Genomic DNA, 12,772 nt, shown 5'->3' with positions numbered 1-12,772 from the left:
ATGGCGGGCATGGCTTTTACGTGCCTATGTATTCTGTAAAAAATTGTAGAGCATTTGCAGAGTAAAGCATCCTTGGGTCCCTCATTGTTGTTATTATTATTATTGTTACTGAATATTATTACAAATGTCATTAAAATTAAACTTGACTGGAAACCGTGCATTTACTTTGAGAAACATGAACCCGGGCGCACCCCTTCCCTAATATGCCACTACACATGTGCACCAAAGCTTACCAACTGAACGCCACAAACTGCAAGACGCAGAAGAGCAAGGCAAGGCCGTTGTTATTCCACTAGAGGGAGACAGAGGTCAGTTCATTTATGCAACGCCAACATCAGGGGTGTCCAACGTGGGGACCGCAGGCCATATATAATCAGTCAGCATATTCTCAATAAACCTTTGGGCTCTACGCTGGCCTTTATTTTATTTTAATGAATGCAGTGTTATTTAATGGCTTGAATCATGCAATGAATGACACAATTATGATTTTAAGAGGTGGAGAGACCACGCGATGCTGCAAAATATTACCTCCAGTATTTATGACATTGTTTGGTCGCGTCATTTTATTCAAGACGAGGAATGGTTCTTGTCAGCTGTAAACACTTTGAACTAACTAATATATAAATCAATAAAACATCAAACTAGCTCAACCAAACTTCTGTGGAGAAAGGCAGATTTAGGTTGTTGTGTCGGCGGAAGCCAGCCCCAGACTATAATTACACATCCTAATCCAGAAAGAATAATGTGCTTCATCTTGTCTTAAGTTTTCTTTTTGTGTGTGTGTGTGTAAAATAGGTACATTAAAAAAGATTAATGGATAATAACAAAAATTAAAGCTTCCACTTACATCAATTTCTTGCATAATGTCTTTTACTTTGCTTCCTCCATCTTTCATTTTTATTACTTTTATCCTGTATTCAAGCGTGAATGCTTTTCTTTTCTTAACTACTTGTGAAGAGCCATGGTCTGCAAAGGTCCGTTTCATAGCCATTTTAGCAATGCAACGTTCGTGCTGCGTCTGAAATTAACAGTAACAAATACCTCCTGGACTACTGCGCATGTGTAAACCAGTGTAGTGGTTGCTGTTGCCGTTTCCGAACGAAGCAGTAGAGGTCGCTGTTGGATTAGACTTTTGCGGAAGGCTTGTTTTCCTTGTAGTGAATCTCGTTGCGAGGCAAGAGCAAAGCGTATAATGGAACAGGGGGACATTTCGTCGTAGGGCGAGAAGAAAAGTGGGAATGGCTTTCATGCATGAATTTTTTTTTTCACACTAGGGGGTATTTTCGCCCATGTAGGTTTCGTTGTAGAGGAGTTTCACCGTACATGTCATGCCTGTCAAACAGTGACATGAATTTCTCACCCAAAAAGCTGAACACAACGTCAGCACCAGACATACCTGCAGACAGACAGACAGAGAGAGAGAGAGAGAGAGAGGTTATCACCAAGCTAACCACATACATATCATCAATCTGTAATTCCATTTTCACTAAAATTGATCATAATCACAGCATGAAATCACACAATTATTCTCATCTCACCAGCATGATGGTCGTGGCCAACGCTCGTTCTTTAGCACACATATTCTTTAACTGTCTGCACGGTCCTATCAGGAACATGGTGCTGAAACCACATTAGAGACAGGCACGTTGCGTGCTGTATCAAGAAAGCGCAGGTGGTTTGATTACACAGTGTGTACCTGGATAAAGCGCAGAGGTTTCCAACACTGTACATGACAGCGAACACAGCGAGACCAAACCCAGGCAACCACAGCATACATGTGCCCTGAAATAAAACAGGCACAGACCATGAAAGGAGCAACGCAAGGGAACAAGATGGATTATTATTTCCCCACAACAGGGGTGTCCAAACTATTTTCTGTGCATCATTATCCGAATTTTTTTTTTTTTTTGAGGCTCGCGTGTACTGTAATGAATGAAGACTTCCTCGTTTTCCAACAATCACGCATCAGCTGGTAAGAAGCACCGAAGCTCGGCTTGGATGTTCATTGAACTTCTTTTGGGTGCTGCATGCTATCAGTGTGACGTTATTATTGTTAGAATTTTTTCTAACACACACACACGCACGCACGCACGCACGCGCGCGCGCACACACACACACACACACACGTTCTATAAGAATGGATCATTGATTTGCATCTCTTTTCTTACACTGATGAATTCTAGCGAGTTATGTAAAATATAAATGAAGACTATCAAAGTAGCCCTCTTTCCTTTGTTGTGTATGTGGCCCTTGGAAGAAAAAGTTTGGACAGCCCCACACAAGAAGCTGCCTACAAAACATCACAGCCACATCCACTCACCAGAATGGAGCACAGAATCCCCAAAATGAAACACAGTAGGAAGCCTTTCATCCTTGTCCCCCAGGCCAACGTCGATGCCTGACTGGCTCTCTGGAGAGATTACATCATCATAATTTTGACTAAACACACGCAGGTTGGTCCAAAGAATTAATTACAGAAACTCATTTGCATCATACTGCCGTTTCAGTATTTCAAAACTAATTACTACTGCAGTGGCCGAGTGGTTCTCACCGTTAACTCAAAACGAGAAAAACATGTTAGGTTAATTCACTGTTTGAAGATTCTAAATTCCCTCTCAGGGGTGCATGTTTGAATATCTCTCGTCCTGTGTTTGATGAGTGATGAGTACAGGGTGCAGCATGGTTCTCACCCTTTGTCAGGAGGGATAGGCTCCAACTTCCCTGAGAAAGATAAGCCGTGTACACGGGGTCGTCGTTTTTCAATAATCCCGATATTTTCATTTAACCAGCAGCGCGGTCATGCGACAAAACCAGGCGGTATGCCCATTTACGACTGTACTTAATGGTTTTCTTTTGATCGTTTTGTGTATTTGGCCTGCAACAGTTTTTCATGCAAATATTGCACTTGCTGTAATTATGACATTCCAAGGCTCCATTGCACAATGAAGCACATTTTTGCCGCAATGCAAGAATACTTTGTCATCGTGCAAAAGACCACACACTAAGTGTTGTTTAACAATGGATTCTTTCATATTTCTGGCATATTATGGAGAGGTTTTTCATGCACATATTTATTGTAATTAGGACTATGCAACTGTGTTAGGGTTGGGTGTAACTCCATCGTAAACCGATGACCCCCTGTGAATTGAATAGTCAGCGGTTGTCTACCACTGAGCCATGTCATGTGCTATCATCTACGTGTCCCTAAACAGTGGCACATTTCAGCCGACAAGACTTCCACTTAAAGCTTGAAAAAAAACCACAGTCGTCTTTTATGTAATCTGATCTCTGCTTGATGATCTTATTGTACTTTCTAATTCTAAATTTATGTAAACCAAGTAAGTTAATTTAAGACAATTTCTAGCATCTGAATTTGCCTCAATTAGTTTTTGTTATAATGATATTGTTGGGCAAAATCTTAAATTGCACATTCCTAATTCCTTTTGGTCTATTTGACGTTCATGCACAGGTTGGTGAACCGGTTTCAAAAATAAGTAATCATACTTTACTGAAAAAGTTACTCAATTCTTGAGTAGTATTTTTGACTGAGAACTTTTTCAGGTAATAACAGTACTTAAGTCATGTTTTTCAAAAGTAACGGCACTTGTCCAATTTTTGTTTACTCTAATTTATTATTGTAATGTCTCGTTCACACTTCCAGAGAATCGATGAAATGTTTGGACGAGTTGAACATTAAACTAATGTATGATGCATGGTTGCAATGAAAACTCCAAACGAACAAACTAAATTCTTCCAAAATAACATCTGTTACGTATGTAAAAGGTGAAGCGTCAAGTCATTATTTTGACAGCTGAACTGTGATTAGCCTTTGGAGGCTAACAACAAAGCTAAAAAGAGCTGCGCTGCTTGACATCACCTCCAGTATTCCGCTCTCGTCCGTGTTATTATCCTCATCTTCACCGCTCAGCACCTTCTTTAGTTTATCCATGTACTTGCGCTCTTGCTAGCGACAAAAGCAACGCCGTGACTGGAAACTTTCCAGGAACTGGTGGACTTCGATGGTCAAGTTGACGAGATGAGGTGAGACGACGTATATACCTCGATGACCCCAACAGGTGGCCAGCTTCCGCCTGCACTACCGCCAATGACCACCAACGTCACTGTTTCCTCCTCTACTTTATAGTACATGTATTTAGACAGCAGAAGGCGCCGTAGGACAAGGAATTGTTGCTGAGAGGCGCCCAAACTCTACTCTATTCTATTCTCCACTATACAAATTGTTCTCAAACTTTGTAGCTTTCCAAGTACCACCTAAAAAAACAACTTAAGGTTTAGAAGTAGCACATTTTGTACATTAACACCGTGTTTAAATATCGCAAATACTACTACTACTACTCATAATAATAATATAGTAATAATTGTATTCAACGATTCAGTTAAACAATATTGCACTCTAAAGATAAGGCACATAAATAGTTTAAGAAGAAACAGCGCAAAGATTAAATGCAATGTATTGTACTAAAAAGTTTAATAAAACTGACTGTACTTAGGCGATAACCAAACAAATGCATTAGAAAATTGCAACTGGTCCAAAAGTCTGTCAAGAAACGCTCACACGGGTCATGTCACATTTCCAACAGCAACTCCACTGACTGGGGGACTACAGTCACATGACTTGACTCCTGTCCTGTCCGACTGAAGTTTCCAATTTTTAGGACTTGATTGGCTAAAAGCGATGAAAGACTCCAAATTTGTATTCAGTAGGTGTCACTTGAATTAGACTTGAACTACGTGACTGGACAGGTCAAGCATATTTACATTTGAAAATAGGAATTTTCAATACAGCGCACAATTACTGTAGTTTTATTTATTTATTGATGGTTATTTTTCGGGTTGTGTGCAACTGCGTGCACAAACCCAAGAGTTCACCAGTATGCTGTACAAAGTGGCTAAGGTGCGAATATACAGTATGCTGAGACTCAGTCGGATTGTATGACATGAGTGACAACTTGCTTAACCCAAGTAGCGACTTTATACGACTTGCTCGAAATTTAACGGGGAGCCCACTTTTTAAAGAGTGAGACTTTCTTATGACTTGCACATACTGTACACTGCTCACAAAACGTTGCTGTGGTCTCAGTGGATGGATGGATGTCTCATAAATTGCCATCGAATGTAATTGAAGCGGCCATTGATGGTGCAGTGGTACACTTAGCTAACTCATCTCTAAGTGTTCTGAGATTGACAGGTGATAAATCCAAGGTGTAGTCATCCTTTCAACTGAAGTCAGCTGCGATAGCCTCCGATTCACCAGTGATCCTGCACATGAAAATCACTCCAGAAAATTGATGGATGTCTTTGAACTATTATTGTTATTTGGTAGTGACAATATGGTTATGTTTGTTTGGCCGGAGTATTTTGATGTCAAGACTGCCGGTAAGGGAACCGGCCCATTCTGTTCCAATGTAATTGTTTATTGCGTTCAGGTTCACTACTGGTCAATCAATGCAATTGCCAATTTTCCACCTGCAAAAATGTTTGACTCCACATGCTTGTTTGTCTATCTGTGTTCGCGATGTATAGTGACAGACAGAACAATTAAATGCGGTTCCACTAGATGGCAGAATGTACATCAATGAACTGTTTAAATGAACACACGCACATGTACAAAGACAGCTAATGTGTCCCCCGCCCAAGTGGCTAATTAGCTTATGCTTCCATGAGACATTGACCCACTTCTCAAACATACCCAAACAACAAGATGTGAGTGGGAGGTCGGGGGGAGGGTTCCTTCAGGTCACATGGTCAAAACTATTCCGACCTGATTTTGAAGCTTTACGTTTCCCACGTTTGACATGACGTTCTTTGACACTGCTTCTGGAAGGTGAAACAAGATGATGGTCTCCCTTGTGTCTCGGACCAGGTGGGCTCAACCAACTGACACAAACTCACCTTTTTCTGCTCTAAATCGAATTATTCAGCGATTGTCCACATCGCTGCCCTCCTCGCCTTAAAAAGACCCTTAAGCAAGAAGACGCTGCAGTGTTCACTCCAGTTGTGCTCCCTGGAGACGTGTAATTAGTGCTGCTTTGTGTCTGTGTGTGTATACATGCACGTGTACATTCTATTCATGTTTGTGGATCCCTGAGGCCAAACATCTCCTCAGTGAGACGTCTGACATTGTGTTGTTAGGTCGAGTTTGTTTTCAGACCAGAAGCTAAACAAATTTGTTACATATTTGGACTATAACTTCCTGTGTGCACCTTGCACACCTGGCCTTATTGATCAGCCACAATTGACGTGAATCTCTCAGTGATCACTGAAGGAACCTGACCTCAGCCACGAATATATCATCGCCACGCCACCATACTGCCACTGTTTCCTCAATGCAAATCATTTATCTGCAATATCTTCTATGCGCTTCCACTTGCCTCAACACAGCATTCAGATGAATATTGTGTTTGTGGAATATGACTTAAGCGGCAAAATCCACTCATTTTTAGTCATCTCAGGTTGCGGCCATTTTGCCACTTCTGTTAACCGAAAATGACATCACAGTTGCTCAGGTAACTATCAATCATGGCTCACCTGTTTTCGGATGCTGAGCCATAAATATCGCTTGCACACTGGCGCAGGGTGAGGGTGGTCCTGCTCCAACTTTGGTGCCTCCTCATGTCCTAGAAAGCACAGTGCTGGGAAATACTGGCAGAAGTAGTAGAAGGATACCCATCACGTGACTTGACTCCAATCAGGACTTGCTTGGCTAAAGACTTTAATGAAATTTGATTTGGACTCGGCTACTGTACATGACTTGAAAGTCTTTCGACTTTTGAAATCTGTATTTGCAAGATAGTATGCCATGTGTTCTGTTTTTAAAGATTTTTTTTTTCTTTTTTGTGTAATGTTGCACCAAGCTGGCAACACATATGCTCTGATGCAGAGTACACAGGCCACCTAATAAACAAATTATATGTAGGGAACTCTGAAAATCATTACAATGGCTTTCAATTCAAGGATAATGCTTTTGATAAAAATCTGTAAAAAGAGAATGTCGTTGAGCATCATAATCTTTCAGGTGAAGCCTCTGAGCAACATTAAGCCCATTTGGGTGAAACTTTATCTGTTTCTGAAGCATACGCTAAATCAAGATTTTGATGATTCTGATTCCACCCACGCCGCCACTGATAGACTTTCCTTGGCTTTGTACGATGTCCTGCTCTTGGATTTTGGTGTTTCCATCAGTGGAGTAGCAAGCCCCAACTGTGTGGTTTGCCAAGAACAGATCTTGTCTCGAGAAACTTGCCATGGATAGCGTCAATTGTACTGGGCATTGAAGCAGTGCGACAGCCATCAAGCTTCTCAAACTGACACTGAACCGAAATCGGGGACAGAAAGACTTCCATAGTATTGCTTCAACCTTGAAGATTTGAGACAATACACTTAAAGACTTGAGACTTATGTGACTTACTCCTACGCTTAAATATTGCAAATATTAGATGTTAAACAACACAACCAACTATAGCGACATTCAATGAGGTCATCTCCAATAACAACCTGAAGTCAAGACTTTCCCCAAGGCGTTCACACCGTGTTCAAGTCTGTGAGCCCATGTATGTTGACGTTAAGCTGTTGATGACACTTGTTCAAGGCAAAAAAAAAAAAAAAAAAAACACCAAAAAAAATCCACACTCAAAAATGTTCCTCACTGTTTTCTAGAAAAGTGGGAAAGGGGAAGGTCGCTAGGTGAATCGGGTTCCAGAGGAGCCCTGAAGATGTGGGAGCCTCCTGGCTGTCACTCTCTGTGATTAGCCACCAGCTGACCCAACAGCTGCCTTGAACGACCTTCAACCTGTTTTCTACCAGAAGACACAGCTCTCCTCCAGACTGAGCTGAGCCTCTCACGTGACAAAAATCACGTGAACTAGCAGCACGCAGTAAGCAGCGGTGACACAATTTTTGACTGTACTGTACTGTCATTAGAGGGGGAGCTCACGTCAACAACAATCAATTAAACGTGAGCTTTCTTTCCAGTGTTGTTGTACCGTGTGGTGAGTGTGTGTACATGTGTGTGTTCGTGTGTGGGTGAGTGAATCACAGCAGTCATCAGCGGTGACCTCGACCCAGCCTGCCCACTCCCTACTCTGATCATGCGACCAATCACCTCACTGACCTTGCCAGCCGTGGCCATTACATGACTCCACCTCCTGTCACCAATCACGGACAGGTGACATTCATGAACAAATCAAACACACCCAAATTGCTCTTCCCATTTCATCTCCCAGCATTCCCCCGCAATGGGAAGGATTCTTATCAGGCCAAGTACTTGGGACATTTGATTGCATCTTTGACAGAGCGTAAAGATGCTACATTTAAATGACGTCTGATACGTGTAGGATGGATTTACACTGCACGCTTCAAGAGACACAATTCCGTTTGTTTTTGTTTTTATTCTCAACTGACAAAATTTGAATAGATGTCACGCCGGCTTAAAGGGTATTAATATGTTCTATGCGCCCTCTACAACAAACTGTATTCTGATTAACATTGCGTTTGTGTAAAATTAAATTAAGCAGAAAAATCCACCCATTTTTATCCATTTCATGGGGCGGCCATTTTGCCATCTCCTGCCACCTGCTGTCGACTAATGTCCAAACCATGGCATGGGGGCCATTTGTGGCCCACCATGCAAATTTTTGCAGCCTATGGCATATGCAAAAGTTCCCGATTGATAGAGCCCATGTCTTTGGACAAAATTTTACAACTTATTTTCTACACGGGGTGGTAATCTGTCACTTCCTTGTTTTCTGCCAAGTACCCATCTCTATATTAGTAACAAAATTTCTTTTCATGGTGCCCTAATGAGAAAAGATAATTCAGTTACAGTAGTGAATAGCATGAACCGCGATTATTTGCTCCACTTTCTGCTCCAAGTTAAGGTAATCTCTCTGCTCTTGTTTTGATTCTGAATGTGAACTTGAAGATATTCTGCTGCTGCTCATTGCAGGAGCTGATATGTTCGAGTGGTCCTCCAAAAATCTGAAAAAAAACTCCACTTTTTCGCATCAGCACCTAGCTACAGTATTTTGCTTGGATTGTTTTTGGCATATAAACAAATACAAGGTGAATACTGTCAAAGTGGCCTTTGCATTCTTTGATTTTTGTTTCTGGATGTTGCTCTTAGAAGAAAAAGTTTGGACACCCAGGCCTATGGGCTAAGGTTGCAAACATCACATGACCAAACCCAGAAAACAGGCCATTACATTTTTCACCTGTCTCCCACATTATTGTCACGTTGTTGTTTTGTTTTTGTTTGCTTATTTGTTTAATTATCTCACTCTTCTGCCATCCATGCATTTGCAACTGTGAACAAGGCACTTAAGTAACCACGTCAGCCCAAAGCGCTGGGCCACACATTAGCTGTCAACTTGGACTTTTTTTTTTTCATCCCTCCCCCCTGTGCTCTTTGACTTTTCTCTGCACGAGATGTGCACACTCACGGCTGACAACGAGGCGCTCTAAAGCGGCCATGCCAATGGAGTATCTGAAGGGAAGATGTATTTTTTGTGGTATAGGCATAGCTACCTGGCTCACTTCATATCACTATTATACTGGATAATCGCTGATAAGAACGTAGCCGCTGAAGTTCTTATTTAGTAAGGGAGAGGTGACTCATGCTGCGACCGAAGTGCATCACTGAGCCTCTCCCGTTTTAACTCGAAATAAATCAGTGAATTCTCTGCAGCCGGGGTGCCCAATACGTCGATCACAATCAACCGGTAGCCCATGGACTGGTAACAAGTTGATTGCGAGGGAGATAAGGGGAAATAGAAAAAAATGATGTAGCGCACGCTTCACCTTAAGTAACCTTTCAGTTTAACTTTCACAAAAAAAGTATTTAAAGAATTAATTAAAAAGCCGGTCACCTTGAATGTATGGTGGCGCATGATCTGCATCACCGGAAATTATTAGTCAGCAGTGTGCAATTGCAGCTTGCGATCAGAGCTGTTGCTGTATATCTTTTTTAATTATTATTATAATTATTCTAATTCAATTTTTGTTTCATGTACAATTCACCGATGGAACTGGCAAAGAATGGGAATCTGGAGCACCTGGAGAATCATTTTTAAACGGTACACATGACTTACAATAGTGATGTTCATGCATTTAACACGCTGCAAAATTGCATCCCAAGCCTCCGCGTCCGGTCTCTCCAAAGGTAGACAGTGATTTCCTCTTCACAAACTCTTGTGTCTACTTAATTTTTCTGTTCATGTCGATTGCGGGAGGCTTGAAAAGTAGAATTTCGATCAGAAAAGGTTGGGCATCTCTGCTTTACAGAGTCTCTAAAAATGATGTAGACCATAGTTTGTAGTGTACTTAAACTATTTCTATAAGCAATAATGAACAATTTTAGAGGGGTGTCAATTACTGATGCTTTTTAGACATTCGCTGCTGGGTTTGGTCCCTATCCCACACAAATAGGGATTAATGGGGAGAAAATGGCCTGGCCTTGGACCTGCAGGGTAAATCCAGCCATAAGCAAACAGGAAGACAAAATGGCAAGTGAGCCAAGCTGTCCTAAATGACGATGCCGTTCAGAAGATTTCACCCGGTGATCAGGAATCCACACCCCACCTTAACGGGCTCCTTCTCCGACTTGTTCACTCCATTAGCAATGAGCGGAAGGCTGAGTGCCAAGCATGTCGCTAATAATGCTACCAGGGCTCATTAGCGGCGGTGCTATCGTCTCTTTCCCGGCTAATGATGTCAGACGCAGCAAGGGGACGCCTGTGTTCGCTTCTTACCAGTGCTTGCTGTTCCATCAAAGGCCCGAGCAAGGGCCCAGGGGTCAACATGCCCGTTGACGTTTCCTCTGGATACCCGAGTGCAAGCAACGTTGTTAACACAAACGGTCACACGGTCGAACATCACCTGCAGCTCAACATGCTCTCAGACGTTCCTTCAGAGAAAAGAGGACAGTGAAACAAGGCAACTATTCATCGGGCGCTCACACCAGCGGAAGCCAGCAGGACGAGGCGGCGCTAACCCAATTTTAGCAACCGGCTCCTCACGTCCTCTCACTGGAGGCCATGGGTGATAATTGGATAACGAGCATTTGAGACAAGTTGAGATCTAATTAACTTGTCTCAAAGTCGCTGCTTGAGCGTCTGGACACTTCAACTGGTGTCTGTCTTTGATATGGATGTCTCTAATTCTTTGGGTTTAACATGGGCGCTAGTGTGTACTTACCTGCCAGTGGTCAAAGGTGGAGCAGAGCGCCTTGACATGCTTTGGCCTAAAGAGGGGGGGACGCCTGTGTTGTGAGTGTAATTACAGTCATTCGGGCCAATGCACAGCTGCTTGCTGCTTTTAGAAAGTTGATGCACGGTGATGGATGTCATAAACCGAAACCACCTATCCCACCCCCTTGCTAACCACAAAGTTATCGGCAAGAAGTAATGCGTCTTTGTTCATCTTCCTGTGCCAGGCAGAAATATTCAATTATCTTCTGCTCGACGGCAGAAGTTCCTATTAAGCTGTATCTTCACCTGTTGCCAATCATACAACAACATAATAGCTTTATATTCAACTAAGTAATCAGTACATTTGACTGTACATTGAGACCATATCATATTCATTTCATGACATTTTTGTTTGGTGGTGTGTGTGAGATTTTACCAATGTGAAACATGTGCCTTGACTCAATAAATGAATGGGAAACACTGATTTAGAGACAGCGTTCCCACAGCAATTAGCATGTGGCCCAAGATTGAGCAGCAGGGGGCACTGACACCTGATTTCAAGCTGCAGATGCACCTCCTGTCGCTCGGCTACCTTCGATTCACATTACTGAGCGACCACAAACATATTGTTATTGTTGCTTTCAAGCCTGCCTGATGATGAAATCATAATTTTAACACCTTTGAGTCACTTTAAAATGTGACAGACGCCCCATTTGACTGTAAACATTTTTGTCATGCTTGTTGTTACTGGTATTACCACACACACATTTACATATACTACATGTAACCATACCTCAGCCACAATGGCATTTCTAGAAACACTGGTTGCCGCAGGCAAGAGTCAGTCAGTCAGTCAATCACTCAATCAATCCTCATTTGTTTAGCACTTTTCTTACAAGATATGCAACTCATGTAAATTCACATGAGTTAAAAACAAGCCAAGCCACCCCACTCCAAAAGAACCCACAAAAATCAAGACCTGCCCACACACACACACACACACACACACACACACACTGAACCAAGAAACCTGAGGCTCAGCACAGCACAATAGAATGGAGGCTGCCCTCAAGAAAAAAACAAAACAAAACAAAACACATTTGGTTGTTGATTTGGACCAATATTAGTCATCTCTTGGGGGCCCCTAGTGACCTTACCAGCCAGCAAGCGCTAGTAAGGGGACCCTCAGTGACAAGACCACCACTAATATGAACTAAAACCAGATATACTCCAAAAGGTTTCGATTTGTTTTATTTTTCATTCACATCACCTGTGAGGGAGGAGGTTAAATCAAGCGGATGTCGTAAACGTATAGAGCTGTACAGAGAACCGAGCAAAACGTAGTACCCTCTTCTAAAAGGGAGAGACTGGAAATTAAACTTCCATCTTTGGGTTTGCTGAGTACGTTTTCTCAAAGGTCTGTATAAAATGTTTACTTGGGTTGTGTTTCAGTACTTTGTAATTTTGAAAAACATAATTGCTAGCCTGCTAGTAGAGACAGTGTGCTATTTCAGACAGCGCTATAGAAGAAGGCTAAAGTCATCACTCAAGGCTTTCCCCCTGTTTTC

At 42.1% G+C, this 12,772-nt stretch overlaps 1 protein-coding gene and 1 long non-coding RNA gene across 2 annotated transcripts in view; both read right to left on the bottom strand.

Annotated features, from left to right (window-relative positions):
- Positions 1-4,120, bottom strand: part of LOC109528229 (vesicle transport protein SFT2B-like) — a 4,936-nt gene extending 816 nt beyond the window's left edge. The window contains exons 1-6 of the mRNA XM_019890590.1: positions 3,878-4,120; positions 2,321-2,410; positions 1,697-1,782; positions 1,539-1,620; positions 1,361-1,396; positions 234-292 (exon numbers count right to left, since the gene is read on the bottom strand). Of these exons, the coding sequence (XP_019746149.1) occupies positions 234-292; positions 1,361-1,396; positions 1,539-1,620; positions 1,697-1,782; positions 2,321-2,410; positions 3,878-3,949 (425 nt within the window). The 5' untranslated portion in view covers positions 3,950-4,120. The remainder of the gene's footprint in view (positions 1-233; positions 293-1,360; positions 1,397-1,538; positions 1,621-1,696; positions 1,783-2,320; positions 2,411-3,877) is intronic.
- Positions 4,121-6,557: 2,437 nt separating this feature from the next.
- On the bottom strand, positions 6,558-8,019 carry LOC109528295 (uncharacterized). The gene is made up of 2 exons (XR_002170670.1): positions 7,516-8,019; positions 6,558-6,638 (listed from the first exon to the last, which is right to left on the bottom strand). It is a non-coding gene; the product is annotated as an uncharacterized LOC109528295 (long non-coding RNA).
- Positions 8,020-12,772: the final 4,753 nt, after the last annotated feature.

The sequence above is a fragment of the Hippocampus comes genome, unplaced genomic scaffold, assembly GCF_001891065.2.
Source record: "Hippocampus comes isolate QL1 unplaced genomic scaffold, H_comes_QL1_v1.1 scaffold174, whole genome shotgun sequence".
NCBI lineage: Eukaryota > Metazoa > Chordata > Actinopteri > Syngnathiformes > Syngnathidae > Hippocampus > Hippocampus comes.
This window is presented reverse-complemented; position numbering and strand designations above follow the sequence as displayed.